The 19302-nt window shown below is 45.4% G+C and overlaps 1 protein-coding gene across 2 annotated transcripts in view; it reads left to right on the top strand.

The window, feature by feature from the left end:
* Nucleotides 1–18971, top strand: part of AVL9 (AVL9 cell migration associated) — a 39250-nt gene extending 20279 nt beyond the window's left edge. For both annotated transcript variants that reach the window (XM_081101984.1, XM_081101985.1), the window contains 8 exons: nt 720–789; nt 1066–1601; nt 6565–6699; nt 8172–8391; nt 10144–10261; nt 12798–12851; nt 13302–13390; nt 17175–18971. In XM_081101984.1, coding sequence (XP_080958110.1) covers nt 720–789; nt 1066–1601; nt 6565–6699; nt 8172–8391; nt 10144–10261; nt 12798–12851; nt 13302–13390; nt 17175–17290 — 1338 coding nt within the window. In that variant the 3' untranslated portion in view covers nt 17291–18971. The remainder of the gene's footprint in view (nt 1–719; nt 790–1065; nt 1602–6564; nt 6700–8171; nt 8392–10143; nt 10262–12797; nt 12852–13301; nt 13391–17174) is intronic.
* The last annotated feature ends 331 nt before the right edge of the window (nt 18972–19302 follow it).

Genomic DNA, 19302 nt, shown 5'->3' on the forward strand with positions numbered 1-19302 from the left:
TGCCTCCTGCACACCCCCTACTGGGGATGTGCCCGCAACCAAGGTACATGCCCTGTAATCGGACTGGAATCAAACCTGGGACCCTTCAGTCCGCAGGCTGACGCTCTATCCACTAAGCCAAACCGGTCAGGGCTGGGTTTGTTTTTTTTTAAATCTGAGGACCAAAGTGGTGGTGTGTCTTCAGGGTACCACTTCAAGGAGCCCATAACTGTACTATTTAAATCTTGATTGTTGAAAGTATTACATATGTTCCCTTTTTTTCCCCATTGGCCCCTTCTAGCCCACCCCCGCTCCCACCCCAGGCCTCACCACACTGTTGTCTGTGTCCATGGGTTATGCATATGTGCATACAAGGCCTTTGGTTGATCTCTTCCCACCTACCTCCTGTACTATTATTTTTGATGTGAAGTTTAATTGTTTGAGTAAGGTGGTGGTTGCCAGATTTCTTCATAGTCAGGTACTTGGTTTTCCCTTCACAATTAATAGATTACCTATGGGATGATGAATTTGAATCTCTGAATATCCTGTTGTCCAGCAACCCTTCCCAATAGTTTTAATGCCCACTGGTAATTTTTACCTGGTGATTTTCTAATTCTGTCATTAATTAGCTGTTAATCTTCTGTAAAGAAGAGTTTTGTCCTCTCTCCCTCTTTTTTTTTTTTTTAAGTATCATTGTGGACTCTGATGTTCTAATTTGATTGTCATTGAATCCATTTCAGGTTCTCTTTTATATTTCTCCAGTGAATAAATTGGTGGGTGCCCTGATGACTGTGTTATCCCTTTTTCCAGGTAAGAGGGTAGCAGTATCTATTCTTTCTGTTGTTTGGCTTGTGCTGGAACTTTCAGTGGTAAAAGTGTTGAAGGATAAACTCATCAGGGTTAATATGACATTTTTGTTTTGGCAGTAGTTTTTTTTGTGTTGTCTGACATTTTCATTGGAATGTATGCAGGCGTAGCTTTTAACATTTTTATAGGAGAGTTCTGCTGCTTAGAATAGAATACACAACTCTTACTTTCTTCCTCCTCATTATAAACTAAGCTGTCCTCCCCTCGTTTATGTCCTAGGCATGATCGAACATGGTCTCAGGGACTGTTCTCAGTACAAGCCTCGAAAAAGTATGTCTGAGGACGCTGGGCTTCAGGAAAACACCCCCCCTGCAGATGACTTTGTGTCTGTGTCTGCTCCTAACATTGCATATACCAACTCGGAGACTGTCCAGAAAATGCCGACAGGAAACCACGGTGGAGATGCTGCCATCACAACGGAAGAACCTTTGTTCCCAGTAGCAGACAGCAGCAAAGGGCAGGGACTCGGTGAGACCAGTCCGTATTTGAAACCTCCTTCTCGTCCATCTCCAGAGTCTTCAGAAAGTGACTGGGAGACCTTGGATCCTAGTGTCTTAGAGGAACCCACCTTGAAAGAAAGGGACCAGGTGGGGTCAGAACAGACAAACTCCTTTCCCAGGGAGTCGGTGCCCTCAGACAGTGCTCCGATTACTGTACAGCCTCAAGCCAATATGGGCCAGGTGGTCCTGCTCCCAGGGCTCATTTCCGGTTTGGAGGAGGACCAGTACGGCATGCCCCTGGCCATCTTCACCAAGGTAAAGTGCAATGTCCTTAAAGACTGACCGCATCCTTTCAGAATTTAGCTTTTCGTGTTGCACGCATTTTCAGATCTGAAAATTTTCCTTGAAAACTAAAACACATACCAAATGTGTCCTGTGGTGGCATCTGTGACTATAGTTGAAAGTCTATAGGGAATTAATTCAGGCGGTTTAGACTGGAGAGAATTTGGAATCTTAGTAAATATGAGGTCAGCCATCACTGAGTGGGGTCTGCTTTTAATCATTCAGGTTTATCTGTGAAAAAAAGGTGAATGGAGAAACTCTAGACATCTTCTTAAAAAATATTTTTATTGATTTCAGAGAGGGAGAGAGAGAGAAACATCAATGATGAGAGAGAATCATTGATCGGCTGCCTCCTACACCCCCCCTACTGGGGACTGAGCCTGCAACCCAGGTATGTGCCCTTGATCGGAACCCTTCAGTCTGTAGGCCGATGCTCTGTCACTGAGCTAAACCAGCTAGGGCTAGACCAGCCGTGGGCAAACTACGGCCCGTGGGCCAGATCCGGCCCGTTTGAAATGAATAAAACTATTGAAATAAAAGACCATACCCTTTTATGTAATGATGTTTACTTTGAATTTATATTAGTTCACACAAACAGTCCATTCATGCTTTTGTTCCGGCCCTCCGGTCCAGTTTAAGAACCCGTTGTGGCCCTCGAGTCAAAAAGTTTGCCCACCCCTGGGCTAGACAGTCTTGATTACACTTAATGAATATATATCAAATACTACAATTCCAAAAGCTGTAACCTTATGAGGAAAAACTGCATAGATGGCTAACTTAAACATTAGTACACCTCACAGATTTAGTGTTTTGGTTAACTTGCCCATAAAATTAGGTTTTATCTTTTTATGAAAAACCATTCAAAATATATTTGTAATTTTTTATTTATTATTTCTTTTTGCAATTTTTTAAATGACTTAAACATGACATAGGGATTAATAAGAAAAGAACAAACCAACTTATAGGCACAGATGACAGTATGGTGATTACCAGAAGGAAAGGGGGTGGGGGGAAGTAGAAGAGAGTAAAAGGGGGATAAATGGTGATGGAAGGAGATGAGACTTTGAACACACAAGTCTATAGATGATGTGTATTATATAGAGTTGTGCACTTGAAACCTATGTCATTTTATTAACCAATGTCACCCAAATAAATCCAAAAAAATTATTTTAAAGTGAAACTTTATATATATAAAAGCCTAAGTGACCAAATGACTGTTAGACTGTTAGCTATGATGTGCACTGACCACCAGGGGGCAGATGCCCAACGCACAGGCATGGAAACATGGAAGAGACTGATGAATCTCAGAGGGAAGGGGGGAAAGGAGGAAGATATTAACCAAAGATCTTATATGCATACTAGAGGCCTGGTGCATGAAATTCATGCACAGGTAGGGTCCCTAGGCCAGGCCAGCTATCAGGGCCAATTGGGGCCTTCCGGGTACCGGCCAGAGCAACCCTTCCCCGGCTGCTGGCCAGGGCCTTCCTTCATTCTGCGCCACCCCCTGGTGGTCACCACACATCATAGCAAGCGATTGAACTCCTGGTCTCCCGGTCGAACTCCTGAGAGGGCACTTTGCATAGTAGGCTTTTATATACATAGACTAGAGGCCCAGTGCACTGATTCGTGCACTGCTGGGGTCCCTTGGCCTGACCTATGGGGATTGGGCCGAAACCAGCAGTCCAACATCCCCCAAGGGGTCCTGGATTGCCAGGCAGAGGGACCCCATCAGTGCACGAATCCGTGCACTGGGCCTCTAATATAATAATAGTAATAATAATAAGACTTTCTACGCTCTTCCACATCAATTTTAGGATTAACTTAAGTTCCTCCTCATCCAGGTTGGCATTTGGATAGGGATTACCTTTAAATACTAGGTGAATCTTGGGGAGAATGGGCAGCCCTGCAATAAAGAGGCTCTTGGTTGGTGAACGTGCTTATCATCCCTGACCAGAGGCCAGATGAGGAGTGGCAGTTGGCCCTGATCAGTTGTAGCCCTTTCCAGGCGCAGGAGGGAGGGAAGGCGCACTGCGTTTCTGCTGCTCTTAGCAGATCGGCTCCCAGTGGTTCTACCAGGTCTGCCAAGCTCAGCAGGTGTGTTTGGTGGGGGGCGGGGCTGGGGGTTTGACTTGTTTTTTAATTATGGTAAAAAACATGACATTTACCTCTCTACCATTTTTAGTGTGCGGTTTGGTATGTTAAATTATATTCACACTGTTATGCTATAGATCTCCAGAGCTTTGTCATCTTGCAAAACTGAAAGTCTATACCCACTAAGCACCAATTCCCCCGTTCTATCCTCACCCCAGCCCCTGGCAACCCCCCTCCTTTCTGTTTCTATGAATTTGACTACTTTAAATACCTTATGAGTGGAATCATAGCGAATTTACCTTTTTGTGACTGCATCCTTTTAAGTACACATTGCATTGTAAGTACACATCACATTTTATTTATCCACCATCCTTCGGTGGACATTTGGGTTGCTTTCATGCTTTGGCTTTGTGAATAATGCTGCTGTGAACTTGGGTATGTAAGCAACTTTTCATTTTTCTTTTTACCAGTATATACGGCAGCTCCAAATGGAAGCTAAAGTACCCTAGGAAAATGGAAGACCGGGATGGGCTTGGGTATAGAGGCTGCTTTATGTGAAAGGATGCAAGTTCTTGCTGCCACTGTGTGTTAAAGGTTGTTAACAGGTTTAGGCTCATTTGATCATCGTGTTTTTTTTAAAAAGTAATGATAGCAAAATGTGAAAGCTATTTTCAACTAGTGTTTTAAATAATCTTATAAATATGTAATACTTTTACATGGTTCAATATTCAGATGGTTCCACCGCATCTGTAATAAGTCTCCCTGTCATTCCATCATCCCCTGCTACTTACCTGCCCACTCCACTGGCAGCCACATCATCAGTGCCTTCTGTTTCCTTCTAGGGGTATGTCATGCGTAAACAAATGCAGAGATCTTTTTCCTTCCCTTTTTACACAAATAGGAGCAGACTATCCCTATTTTTATGCCCCTTATTTATTTATTTATTTTTTTTACAAACTATTCATTGGAGATGAACTTTGTTGCTCCTAATCGTTGCAGGGTGTGTTTCATGGCACAGATGAATGTTTATTCAGTTCCCTGTTCATGAATAGTGAGGGTTCCAGTCTTTTGTTGTAATAAACAATGATGCAATAACGAACTTTCTTACAAATCTCACACATGAGCAGGTGTATCTGTAGAGTAAATTACAAGAAGTGTAATGCTGGGTCAAAGAGTATGAATATGTCTTTTTTGGTGGTGGGGGGTTTGTTCTTTTTTTTCTTATTTACTTTCAATATGTATTTTTAAGGGATGTATTTTTCCCCATTCTTAAAAAGCTTTGAACTATGGATTTTTTAAAAACATACTTTTGAGTTTTCATGATTTTAGAGACTTAGCCAAGATTCCATTGTTGAGACAGACTTTTCTGTTCTTACAGCATAAATTATGAATGTGATACTATGAGCAATTAAATTCTCTTATTACTGTTTTGCGGTATAAATCTCTTGTAAGAATTGGCCGTTCTGAGGGTGCCTTTAGCAAGGATTCTCAGTGCTAGTTGGGGGAGTGAGTATTCTGTCTGAAAGTCCACTCACTACTGTAATATTTATGTTTAGCAACAGGGAGCTGGGGGCGAGGGGAGTCTTGTTTTCAAATACCTCTCACACAAAGTGGAGCGTGAACCCCGAGCCCTGGCCAGCCCTCTGGACTGTTCCTGCAGGAGGAGCAGGGGTCCTTTCAGCCTTTAGTCACGAGAGGGCGTGGGTACAAGCCCCGTGCTGAGTATCTCTACTGCATAGACATGGATTTCCTTTTGCTGCTCTTTGTTAGCATTTTATCAGGCAGAGGAAGAGATTGTCAAGACCAAGAATAAAGCCAGGTTACTAGACCCATTTTCCGGCTTTTGGAAGTCTCCTCTCCCACAACCACCTGTGAGTCCAAGGCGCACCCTAGCTGCGGTGCAGAACATGCAGCAGCAAAAGGCATAGAGGGCGCCTGCTCTCATCTTGTGACGTAAACAACACAGCATCCGGGGAACAGGTCTGTGTTTTTAGAAAAGTGAGAAGTTTAAAAATAATTAAGTAAAACTGTCACAGAACTTGAGATTGAAAACAAGTCCAGGGTTTCCGCAAGCCCGCCTCCCTGGCTTCATCCACAAATCGTGCCACCTGCTGACAACCCAGCTCCATGTCGAATCTTTCGGCAGAAATCCCATGTCCTCCTCCAGAGCGTCAGTCCAGTGTTAACACCCTCACGGCCAGGAGATAGCTGCTTTTTGTACACTTACCTGCCTGCTGTGGTTTGGCAATTCAACTGTAACTTTCAGGGCAGTGAAATTTTCACATACAATTCCAATGGAAATTAATTAAATACCCAAGTACTGCCAGGTGTCATTTTGGCTTTCAGCATGTAGGAGCAAATATCTTGAAATATTTTTGCATAATTTTTAACAAGAGGGAAGACACTAAAACAGGATGATGAGTGCTGCGTACTGCTCATGCTCATGCACCAGAGACTGTGCAGAGGCAGGGGTAAATGGTGCTAGACGAGCTAGCGGCTTTCTGCCGAACAACAGACTGGGGAATGGGCTTCATATTTCAGTTCCGAAGTGAAAAAGTCCGGCTTGTTAGTTACTGTGGAGGCTTTTAAGTTGAACCGGGAACAAAGTGATCGAAGGGAGACAGCCTTCCTGTCGGGTGGCCTTGCCGAGGTCAACTGTCTGTGCAGTCACAGCCCGAGAGTGCCGGGAACATGGCTGCAGGGAGCCCAGGATGGGCTGCGTTCGGGGCGGCGAGGCGGTGGGGGAACACCGGCAGCGTCTTCTCCTGCCCTCGGCTCCCTGGGCTTGCAGGGGAGGCGATGCGTCGGGGCTCTGCTGACGCTGTGTTACTCTTGTGACCCTCAGGGTTACCTGTGTCTGCCTTACATGGCCTTGCAGCAGCACCACCTTCTCTCGGATGTCACCGTGCGCGGGTTTGTGGCTGGAGCTACTAACATCCTTTTCCGACAACAGAAGCACCTCAGTGACGCCATCGTGGAAGTAGGTGTCTGTCTGAGTGTCCTCGGCGCTGCTGGGCCCTGGGGTCCTTTCTGATTCGGAATGAGGAGGGCAGAGTCCTAACTAATAACGGTGCTAGCTGCTCCCTGCGCCAGGCATTCTGAGCGCCTCAGGCATACTAACTGATCTAACTTGCATGACCACCCACGTGGTACATTCTGTTACTGTTATACCTGTGGGAGCAAAGGGCCAGAGAGATCAAACAGCAAGAATAGTGGGGGAGCCAGGACCCCAAACCCCGGCAGCCTGGTCCTACTACAGTCTTACAATTAAAATGTGCTTATTGTTTAAATGATGTAAATACTTCTAGCCTATGTAATATGCTTCTGAGGTCAAGAGCAAGGAGCTAGAGATAACTGTTGGACATCTTATCAGTATAGAAGAAGTTAAATCATTTGTTCAACTTTATAGTTGAAGTAATTTATTTTATTTATTTTTTTAAAAAATATATTTTATTGATTTTTTACAGAGCGGAAGGGAGAGGGACAGAGCGTTAGCAAACATCGATGAGAGAGAAACATCGATCAGCTGCCTCCAGCACACCCCCTACTGGGGATATGCCCACAATCAAGGTACATGCCCTTGACCGGAATCGAACCCGGGACCCCTCAGTCCGCAGGCCGACACTCTATCCACTGAGCCAAACTGGTTAAGGCTAGTTGAAGTAATTTAAATAGGGGAGGGGGGGGGAGATTAAGCCATCTTAAGGTTTTTAGAAAGTACCAAAACATGCTTCCTGGGAAGATGCTTATAACATATAAACGAAGAACTGGAGTGCAAAGCTTTAGGTGTTATGAGTTTGAGGAAGAAAAACATACACAGACCTTCAAGGATACAGGTGGGAGCACGACGGAGCTGTGGAGGCAGCGTTGGTAACATTCAGTTCCTGAAGTTGGTTGATAAAAATATTCCAGAGTATCTGTGCACTCAAAGAAAAAAATTAGAAATTCTCCTTAATTGCACTCATTTCTGATTGTGCAATAAAAGTGACTCACATTTCCCCAAATAGTACAATCAACATGAATTCCTTTTATAATTCAAAATTAAATACTTATGCATGTGTTTTCTGAAAATAGAAAACGAGTACTTTTTAAGTATAGAAAGAAAAATGCTCTTTCTTAGATTCACCTTTTGAGAATGCTGTTACTTGTATTTTTTATTGCCGGCTCCAACTTCCCAGTGGTTGCTTTTTTTTTTTTAAACATATTTTGTATTGATTTCAGAGAGGAAGGGAGAGAAACATCAATGATGAGAGAGAATCACTGATCAGCTGCCTCCTGCACGCCCCACACTGGGGATCGAGCCTCCAACCCCGGCCTGTGCCCGGACCAGGAATCCCACCGGGACCTCCTGCTGCATAGGTGATGCTCAACCACTGAGCCACCCCAGCCGGGCCAGTGGTCGCTTGGGAACCGCGTGAGAGCCGCGCTGACGCGTGCCTGGGTGCCCTGCAGGTGGAGGAGGCGCTGATCCAGGTCCAGGACCCCGAGCTGAGGAGGCTGCTCAGCCCCACCACGGCCGACCTCAGGTTCGCCGACTACCTGGTGAAGCACGTGACCGAGAACCGCGACGACGTCTTCCTGGACGGCACGGGCTGGGAGGGCGGCGACGAGTGGATCCGAGCGCAGTTCGCCGTCTACATCCACGCGCTGCTGGCCGCCACGCTGCAGCTAGGTGAGGGCGCCGCCTCCCCGTGGGCACATCCTGAGGCCTCAGTTATGTGCGAAACACAGTGCCATCGCAGCCAAGGGGCAGGGAAGCACCGGCTCACTCCTGCGGAAAGCCGACCTCATTCCCCCCAGGGAGGAGAAAAAGGCATAAGAAGGCCGCGCGGAGCCGGGCAGTGGGCGCTCTGCCATGGGCACCCGGTAGATGGTCGGTAGATTTTGTTGTCATTGTTGTTCAAAGTGTGGAGCTTTTGTTCCCCGCCCCCAATTATCTCTACCACTGCTTTTGTTTTTCATTGTGAAACACACACCCTCTAAAATGTACCAGCTTAACCATGCCTGAGGGCATTCTACGGTGGCACCGAGGACATTCACATCGTCACGGCAGCGAGTTTTTTACCAAATCAGCCACCGGCCAGCACCACCACCGCCGCCGCCGCCTAAGCTCGCTCCGCACGGAGTGTGGCGTTTCCCCCAGGCTCCCCGTGCCCTTCACTGGGAAGGACGCTTCGGGGCGAGTTCTCACTTGTCAGCGGATGTTTTTAAACATCCGCCTCTTCTACAAACGCAGCAGCTGAGACGCCCAAATCCAGGCCTGTAACCCAGGATCATGCAGGAATCTAGTCAGAAAACCCCAGTCCCCACCAGCCATTTACCTTTGAAAACATTTGCCCAGGGAGCTGCAAGAACTGACTGATAGGAGCCAGCTTCCTTTTTTTAAGGGGGGGGGGGGGGCACATTTCATACGTGCAGGGATCTGTGTTGCGCTCTTTACACCTACCAACCTACGTCATCCTCACAGCAGTCCTGGGGCACACACCTTGTCATCCTCACTTTACAGAAAGGTGATTTCAGCAGCTCGCTCACCCCTGGCCAGAGGCTGAGCTGGTGTTTAAAGCCTCACCGCCCGGCTCAGCTCCGTGCTGCTAAAGGACATTCAGCCCAATGCCCTGTTTGGGGAATAAGTTCTTAAAAGAACTTCCCCCGCCGCACATGGAACTGTGTGTACCTTTCTCTTCCTTCCCCAGCAACAAACATCACCTTTCACCTTCAAAGCAAGCAACTTGCAATTAAATATGAAGCAATGGCCATTGGAGTCTGTTCTCCAACCCTTTTCTATCCTTCCAAGTAGAAGAAATGCCTGCATTGAAACTCTCCCACGATACTGATAAAGCCGAAAAGTTTTAAACGTTAAATACGAAAATTCCCTTGTGTGTTAAGTATCTTCACAGCAAAATGCATGGAAACTCTGGAGTGAGTTTCACCAAATAGCGAGACAGAGTCCAAAGGAGAGAAAATAGTGGCTAAAGAACTAATTCGTTCATTCATTGTAATTTTTTCTTAGGAACAGTGACTTTGTGCCCAGATAAAAGATGCCCTACTTGCCTCCTCCCTATGTAAACATCAGAACATTGGCTCAGTGTCCGGCCTGCCGTTTGTTTAATAAATAACACCGTGCCTCCTGACCTTGGGAAGGAGACCGGGATCTTGGCGTCGTAAGGAGCCTTGGACGGTCTCTGGGCCCGCCCCCTTTTCCAGTTAGGGAAATGGCGTTCTCCGTGGCTAAGTGACTTGCCAAAGACCACACAGCCTCTAACGGGACGTTTGGTGCTAGACCTGATTTCCTGAGACCTGGTAGACTCCCCCAGAGAGCAGGGGGGCAGAGGGGGTGAAACTGGGCCTTTACCCTTTCTGGTTGTTCATCTTCACACCCTGATTGGCTACAGTGCCGCTCAGCTTTCACTCATTCACTTGACAGATAATGAAAAGGTGCTCGCGGACTACGGGACGGCCTTCGTGATGGCGTGGAAGAACACCCACAACTACAGGGTCTGGAACAGCAACCGGCACCCAGCACTCGCGGAAATAAATCCAAAGTAAGCACATCCTCCAAGACCCATAGGTAGAGCACAAAGCGATTCATTTATTGCCCAGTACACAGGAGCCCTATCCTATGCTGGCCAGTTTTGCTCATTGGTTGCAGCGTTGGCCCAAGCACCGAACGGTTCAATTTCTGGTCATGGGCATGTATCTTGGTTGCAGGCTCCATTCCTGGCCCCAGTCTGGGCGCATGCAGGAGACAACCAATCGATGTGTCTCTCTCTCACATTGATGTTTCTCTCTGTCTCTCCCTCTCCTCCCTCCCTTTCCACACATTCCCCGACCGGGGGTGGGGGGGGGGGGGATCCTGCAAACCAGGTACAAACCCTTGACTAGGAATTGAACCCTGGACCCTTTGGTCCAAGGGCCGATGCTCCAACCACTGAGCAAAACCAGCCAGGGCTACCACCATGTTATTTGGAAGCGAGGGTTAACTTAGCCAGACTGGGGGTATGATGACGTCCGCGGTGCTAAAAGGACATTCCCTCTCACATTGAAAGTCCAGATGTTTATGTCACAGGAACTTGAGGAGCAACTGCACGAATGAGGTGGTGGGGCAGGGCTGCGGGGAGCATGTCTGTTCAACTTTATATCCTTTATCAACAGAAGCGACCAGGTTCAGCACCGATTTGGGTCAATGTAGTCATCATACTGAGCCAGAGCAGAAACCTCTATTGCCTTTTGAATGTGATGAAAACAGAGAATTAAAAGGCAAAACCATGTTAATAGCATTAAATGGAAGGGCTAAGAGTTCAGAGTCTTCTCCCCCACTGACCACCAGGTCTGTATTCTAAAGAGTGAGGAAGAGAAACAGATGTGAGCTTGTCTGCCAGGGCATTGCTGTGGCAGTGCTGCTGGGGTGGGGTCTCCCGAGTCCTCAGCCAGCCTGCGGCCGGCCCTTCCCCTGGGGCACCCTTAACCTGATGAGTCTTTTGACAGTCGCACATCTGCTCTAGTGGCCCTCACCCTACACCAGCGTGGCAGGTTTTATCACATGTCCATAGAGGCTTAGCTGGAATAGGTTTTTAAAAATTGTAAAACAGTCCTTTTTAAAATGTGTAAATAAATCGAGTTTATTTAGATTGAAGAGAAAGCAGAAGAAGGACCTGAAATATGCATGTAGGGAAATTATGCAGATATGACAGTCAGCAGAGTTTCAACATGTTCCCCAAATTCAACTGTAAGATCTGAGTTCTGTGAAAGCCTGTCTTCAACCCCCAGATCAGAGAAGGCAGTCCTCCGACTTCCCCTAATAAGCACCAGGCATGGTTCATCCTAAAACATCACTTCCCAAGACTGTCCAGAATGATTAAGGCATCTCTCAATGTTTTCAATCTGTGGTTCAGGAATTCAGGAAAAAAGAGAACTTACTAATATGCTTCATATGGACAATAAAGAAATTTGCCATTTGAAAAGCCAAAAATGGCCTTTTGATGTTTCTATAATTTGCTGTGGATTTCACAGGGTCACTTGTGTTAGACATTGACAGAGAGGCTCCTGAGTATGAGATAAGAATTTGGATACTTATTGACGCTTTTTATAGGGATCTTTGGTTATGTTGCCTGGTTATTTATATATACACTTTTTGCCTTTTGTATATTTTTAAGACCTGTATTTTGAGCCGCTTTTCTAACAGAAAGTACAGATTTTACTGGTCTGTCTACATCTTTGTCTGACCAAAGGCACATGTTTATAAGATGGCCAGAATCAAGGTGCAGTCCATGGCCCTGGCCTAAGTCACTGACTCCACCCTGACTGTCCTGGGCAGCTCTTTAAAAAAATATATCTATATATATAAAAGCCTAAGCCACCAAACAACCAATCGACTGGTCGCTATGACGCTCACTGACCCCCAGGGTACAGACGCTCAATGCACAGGATCGGGCTCCCTCCTATCTGGATCGGGCCTGTGGGGATCAGGCCAAAACCAGCTATTCAGCATCCCCTGAGGGGTCCTGGATTGCAAGAGGGCGCAGGCCAGGCCAAGTGACCCCACTGGTGCATGAATTTGTGCACTGGGTCTCTAGTCTATATATATTTATTGATTTCAGAGAGGAAGGAGAGAGGGAGAGAGAGAGAGAAACATCAGTGATGAGAGAGAATCATTGATTGGCCGCCTCCTGCATGTCCCCTACTGGGGATCAATCCCGTAACCTGGGCACGTGCCCTTGACCGGAATCGAACCTGGGACCCTTCAGTCCGCAGGCCGATGCTCTATCCACCAAGCCAAACCGGCTAAGGCTGTTGGGAGCTTTTAAAAAAATGTTAATGCTTGGGCCCTACCCCAACCAAATAAATCAACATCACTAACACAAGCCTCCCACCCCCAGCCTAGAAAAAACACCTATTTCATGTGGGAGGAAATAAGCTCAGAGGGGCTCCCCTAACTGCAGGCGGGGAGCTGGGGTCCAAGCCCCATGGATGCTACGCTCAGAGGCCTCCCATGCGAGGCTTACTGATGCCCCCTGGGTAACTCTGCTTTGTGGCTCCTGGTGGAACACTCGGGGTCTGAACGGGAGCTTTGTTTTGCAGCCACCCTTTCCAAGGCCAGTACTCGGTGTCCGACATGAAGCTACGATTCTCACAGTGAGTATTTCGAGAGAAATACCAGGGCGGTTCTGCCGTCTGAGTCTGCCATGTGTGTCATGGCTAATTGGGAGTTGTTTCTCTGCACTTGATAGACGTGGGCTTCAGATAGTAACCAAACACGCCTAGCAGCCTGCGGCTCGGCACTATGTGCGTCTCAGAGCGAAAACACTCTGTTTCCCGGAGACGGGTGTGAACGGAGCGCGGCGTCTGCTGTTTTTATCCTGAAGGAACTGCGGCAAATCCTGTCGGGAGAGTTGGTCATGCCTCTGCATGTTTTTTTAGTATTTTACTAAAAATCCACATGCTTCATTACATTAATTGATGGATAACAGGTAATAATGTAGCTTCCTTTCTCAGTAATCCTCATTTGGGGGATGGTGATAGAGGGATGTGTGTGTGAGAGGAGCTTTACTTAAGCTGTATTTAACACTTCTTTCCTTCACTCAGTTCTGTGCAAAACAGTGAACGCGGCAAAAAAATTGGAAACGTCATGGTCACCACCAGCCGGAATGTTGTCCAGACTGGAAAAGCTGTTGGTAAGGCACACCTTTTTCCAGGAACAGACCGGAATGATAACTCATCTCCTCTATGCTCTCATATGTTGTTGATAAAGATGTAAACTTGTAGAGGTCTGTGTATCACATAATAATACAAATGATTCCCATAGTCAAATACAGGGGTTTGTTGGTTGTCGGTTTTTTAAATTTTTGTCTTATTTGTTTAAAAACATGTCCTGGCACCAGATAGTATCAGAGTTAAGCACATTTTGCCACATCTGATGGGAGTGACAGGTTTTCTGATGAGTTCACTGTTCTGCTACCAGGACTCAAGCTTCGGTGGAGTTTTCCCCCAGATCTGCCCATCGTCCTTTATAAATAGTAGAGAGGAGCCATCACTATAGACCTTACAAAAATTAAAGGACTTTTGTGAATAACTTTATGCCAATTTTTTGACAACTTAGATGAAATAATACAAATTATTTTGAAAGACTCAATTGAAATAGTCTTATCGATCATTGACTCAATAAGAAATAGAAAACCTGGTCCTACCCAGTTTGGCTCAGTGGATAGAACGTCAGCCTGGGGACTGAAGGGTCCCGGGTTCGATTCCAATCAAGGGCACATGCCCTGGTTGCAGGTTCCAGCCATGATTCTCTCTCATTATTGATATTTCTATCTTTCTCTCCCTCTCCCTTCTCTGAAATTAATAAAAATATATTTAAAAAAGAAAATCTGAATAGCCCTATTACCTATTAAATAAATGGAATTAAATATTAAAAAACCTTGCTGCAAGGTTTTTAATTTAATTCAGGCCCAGATGGCTTTACCTATAAGTCTTCTCAAACATTTAAGGAATTATATTGACTTTATACAAAGTCTTTCAAAAAGTGGTGGATGAGGCAATACTCCCTGACTCGTCCAGTGAGGCCAGCACCCCTGCTACCAAAGCCAGACAAGGGGTGTGCTGAACACACACTTCTGCTCCCAGCACTTTTTACGTAAAAGTTTTGAAGATTGTTTCATGTCCATTCTAAAGAAGTTTCTTGTCCCTTCTTTTCTGTATTCCTACCTTTTTATTTTTTTTATAATTTCAAACTTAAGGAAGTGGTACAACTCTGTACAAGGAACTCCTAATGATCTCAGATTCACCAATTATTTACATTTGCTGAGTTACATCCATATGTAAAAATAGGGCCCATCTCCTTACTTAGCTCCTGAGAGGGGTTGACTAACCCTCATTGAACACAGTTCAGGAGCCCCAGACCTGGGTGATCCCTGTGCAGGGTCCTCATAGCTCTAACGTCTGAATACCTACTCGTCTTAGAAGACAAACACGGAGCCCTGGCCGGTCTGGCTCAGTTGGTTGAGCGTTGCACATGCCCCGGTTGCGGGCTCAATCCCCAGTAGGGGGTGTGCAGGAAGCAGCCGATCAATGGTTCTCTCTCACTGATGTCTCTCTCTCTCTCTCTCAAATCAATAAAAACATATTTTTTAAAAAAATAAAAGAAGACAGTTTTACTTCCTCTTTTCCAATTTGGATGCCTTTTATTTCTTCTTCTTGCCGAATTGCAATGGCTAACACTTCCAGTACTATGTTGAACAGGAGTGGTGAGAGGGGGCATCCCTGTCTTGTTCCTGTTCTTAGGGGAAATGGTGTTAGTTTTTGTCCATTGAGTATGATGTTGGCTGTGGGCCTGTCATATATGGCTTTTATTATGTTGAGGTATGATCCTTCTACTCCCACCTTGCTGAGAGTTTTTATCAAAAATGGGTGTTGAATTTTGTCAAATGCTTTTTCTGCATCAATTGATATGACCATGTGGTTTTTTTCTTTCAATTTGTTTATGTGATGTATCACATTTATTGATTTGCGGATATTGTACCATCCTTGCATCCCTGGGATAAATCCTACTTGGTCATGGTGTATGATCTTTCTGATGTACTGCTGGATCCGATTTGCTAAGATTTTGTTGAGGATTTTGGCATCTATGTTCATGAGGGTTATTGGCCTGTAATTCTCTTTCATTGTGTTGTCTTTATCTGGTTTTGGTATTAGGGTGATGCTGGCTTCATAGAATGAGCTGAGAAGTGTTCCTTCCTCTTGAATTTTTTGTAGTAGTCTGAGGAGGATAGGTTTTAGTTCTTCCTTGAATGTTTGGTAAAACTCCCCTGTGAAGCCGTCTGGTCCTGGGCTTTTGTTTGATGGAAGCTTTTTGATGACTGCTTCAATTTCTTCCATAGTTATTGGCCTGTTGAGATTTTTAGATTCTTCCTGATTGAGTTTTGGAATGTTGTATTTTTCTAGGAATTTGTCCATTTCCTCCAGGTTGTCTAGTTTGTTGGAGTAGAGCTGTCCATAGTATTTTTTAACAATCCTTTGTATTTCTGTGGGGTCCGTTGTTATTTCGCCTCTATCGTTTCTGATTTTGTTTATTTGGGTCCTCTCTCTTTGCTTCTTGGTGAGTCTGGCTAGAGGTTTGTCAATCTTGTTTATCCTTTCGAAGAACCAGCTCTAAACAGCCTAAGTGCCCATCAGTAGATGAATGGATTAGAAAACTGTGGTACATCTACACGATGGAATACTATGCTGCTCTAAAAAGGAAGGAACTCTTACCATTTGCAACGTCATGGATGGAACTGGAGAGCATTATGCTAAGTGAAATAAGCCAGTCAATGAAGGAAAAATACCACATGATCTCACTCATTCATGGATAATAGAGACCATTATAAACTTTTGAACAATAATAGATACAGAGGCAGAGCTGCCTCAAACAGATTGTCAAACTGCAGCGGGAAGGCCGGGGAGGGTTGGGGGGCAGGAGGTAGGGGGGTAAGAGATCAACTAAAGGACTTGTATGCATGCATATAAGCATAACCAATGGACATAAGACACTGGGGGATAGGGGAGGCTGGGGGACTGTCTAGGGCGGGGGGATAAAATGGACACATATGTAATACCCTTTGTAATACTTTAAGCAATAAAAAAAAAATAAAATAAAATAAAAGAAGACAAACATGGAGCACAAAGCCCTCTCACTAGGTTCATTTTGTTACAAGGGAATGGAATTAGATATATTAGCATTTTCTTCCATACAACATTATGCATTTGACTTATTTTTCATTCTCATTTTTTAGTAGAAAAATTCTACTTCAACATAGGTTTATGAGTCAGTTGACAATTTTTAGTGATGCTGCAGCTGATGTGTAAATTCTAAGGTCAGTTCTCCTCCTCCGCTCCCCCATCTCCAAGAATAGTGGGAGTATGTGCTGCAACTTAATAATTTCACTTGAGCGTCAACTTCTGAGATAATGTTCTTTAAAACAAAACAGGCCTAAGGCAGCCTGGGCTCTGGATGTCCTCATTGAATGCAATGTCTTTTTTGATGACAAGCAAACTTCCTAGAGCCCCCCCCTCCCCCCCCCGCCCCTTCCTGTGTATGTGGTTATCAGTGATCAGCTTGGATTTAGGGGACAGAGAGCAGGTGGGGCTATTTCAGCTCTCAGTGTGGTCCTGACGCACAACCAATGCTGAGAACCACCGGCCACGCACAGCGGGTTCGAAGGAGAGAGTTTGCTGGGTGCCTTCACAATGCTTAGAAGCTGGTAGGCTCTCCCACCCAGAAATTGTCCTATCTCCTATTCGACAAGCGTGGAAAGGGATTGTTTTGAAACTAGACATTTAAATGGCATTTTAGTAATCGTTAACATATTGATGCGTTACTGTAGATAACATTTATTCATCAGCATTGGTCCTTCTTTCACTGCCTCTTAACAAAAATGAAGGCGTTTTTCCTTTTGTTTCTCCCTCCTTTCCTTCCAGGCCAGTCCGTGGGAGGAGCTCTTTCCAGCGCAAAGACAGCCATGTCCTCCTGGCTTTCCACCTTCACCAGTTCCACCCCCCACAGCCTCCCGGAGCCGCCCAGCGGGAAGCCTTGAGCAGGCCCAGAGGCGGCTGAGTTTAAAGGGTCCCCAGGCTGTTCTCCATCAGCCACAGGTCCACAGCCGGGGACCGACATGTCGAACTGTTTACATGGATGGTCGGACGGTCGCCTTCTGTCTGAATGAATGTCACAGGATGCTGGAAAGATTCAGTCACAACCACAGCAGGGATGGCTCTCCAGGTCGGGGTTTGAATTGACTACTTTTATTTCAGTCTGAGCCTGATCAAAACACGCCGTGTCCCTTCCAATGGTATTCCCAGTTCTGACCGCGCACACTTGTTTACTTTAGGAAAGTTTTTACGTATGTAAATTTTGTTCTGTTTCGATATTTGAATAGCTGGATGATCATTGTAATTTATTAGTGTTAAAATTGTTGTAATAGTATTTTAATTTCTCTAAAGTTGGCCCTAAAATATCCTTATAAAATTAAGGGTCCATACTACCCAGCCCTTGGTTATTGTTTTTGCTGAGTTCTCTGATGATTTTCTTTTTTTGGTTGTTTGGTTTTCTACCTACAAAGTAGCAATTCACTTCCTCCCGGAAACGTGACAGTCACAGGCGTGGGTTCTGAGGACGCTTGTTTGCTTCCCGTGTAATGTGTTCTTTCCCGGCCCTGACCCTGGCTCTGAGGCCCACGGGGTGTCACTGTGCTTCTCCGCCTCTTCCGATCGTCTAAGCAGTTGTGCAGAGAAACAGAGTGAGGGCTCCCGCGGTGTCGGAGCAGTTGAACACGAATCTGTATTTAGGGCAAGACTCTAGAAAACCTAGGTATTCCTTCTGTCGACTCTAGTCACGTTGTAACCTCTTACAAGCATTTTTAATCCAAGGTTTGTGCCTTCTATTTCTTCTTTCGAACAGTTTTCCATGGGGTGTTTACAGACCTAATGTTTTTTCCTTAGTCTTAGAAGAATTATTCTTCGTAAGCTTTTCCAGGCGCTTGGCTTTCCTACTTCCCTGGTGGAAAATCCTGTAATCAATCCCATCTAAAAGAATTTTTAAAAGGAAAGCAGGATTGATCTGTAAATAGTAAATAGAAATCTCATCTTAGCTCACATTTAGGAAAGCACGAAGCAGGACAAGAAAGCCACAGCCGTGACATCAGTCCTGCTTCGTAGAGGACACCTGGTTTCATGTCAGACATGCACGTGTGTGCTGTGTGCCGCAGAGCTTCACCCACCTGGACCTCGTGTCTGCCGTGCTCAGCTCTCGTTTGCTTTCCGCGGGGACATGGGATGGGTGTTCTCAGGGAGAACGTACAGGGGACAGACCGCTTTCTCAGTAACAAAGGATACTTGGAGAATACATAGAGAGCATAATCTACATGTGATATGAAGAGTATTGGGAAAGGTAGGGGCCTAATTAAGGATGGCACTCAGTTATGTTTGACTTACCCCTTAGGAAATGTTTATGTCATGTAAGCTCTTCTAAGGCATGTGAAATAGTCATAGGACATAATCCGGATGTTCCTAAATTTTCCAGTTTGTGTTTCAACACAAGTTCAGCAAATCTAAAAACATACTTCCATTTGACGTGGGGTGATGAGCACACAGTGCAACATACAGGTGATGTATTATAGAATTGTACCCTTGAAACCTATAGAATTTTATTAACCAATGTCACCCCAATAAATGCAATAAAAAATTAAAGTGTTTCATTAAAAAAAAATTCAGTGATGATAAATTAAAGGGCTTATTGTGAAAACTCCATTAATTCCACTTCTGCCAGGAAAGTTTACCTTCTTAGGAAATAGTACTTGAAGAGAAGTAAAACCAACAAACCCTTCAGAGGTACTTTAATCAGCGTTGCGCTGAGACGACGAAGAATCCCTCCTCACATCGCATCTCGTTTCACAAGGCCGCGTCATGGGTTGGAGAGACAGGGTATTGTGCAGGCTTGTTCCCTCTCAGCGTCCGGAAACCCACAGGGAGGAGCCGGGCAGCCGCGGACTCATCCTCATCCTCACTTTGTATGGTTTGTGTGATTGGGGTCAGTTCCCATCTCTCACCC

The sequence above is a fragment of the Myotis nattereri genome (assembly GCF_964212035.1).
Source record: "Myotis nattereri genome assembly, chromosome: 11".
Taxonomy (NCBI): Eukaryota; Metazoa; Chordata; class Mammalia; order Chiroptera; family Vespertilionidae; genus Myotis; species Myotis nattereri.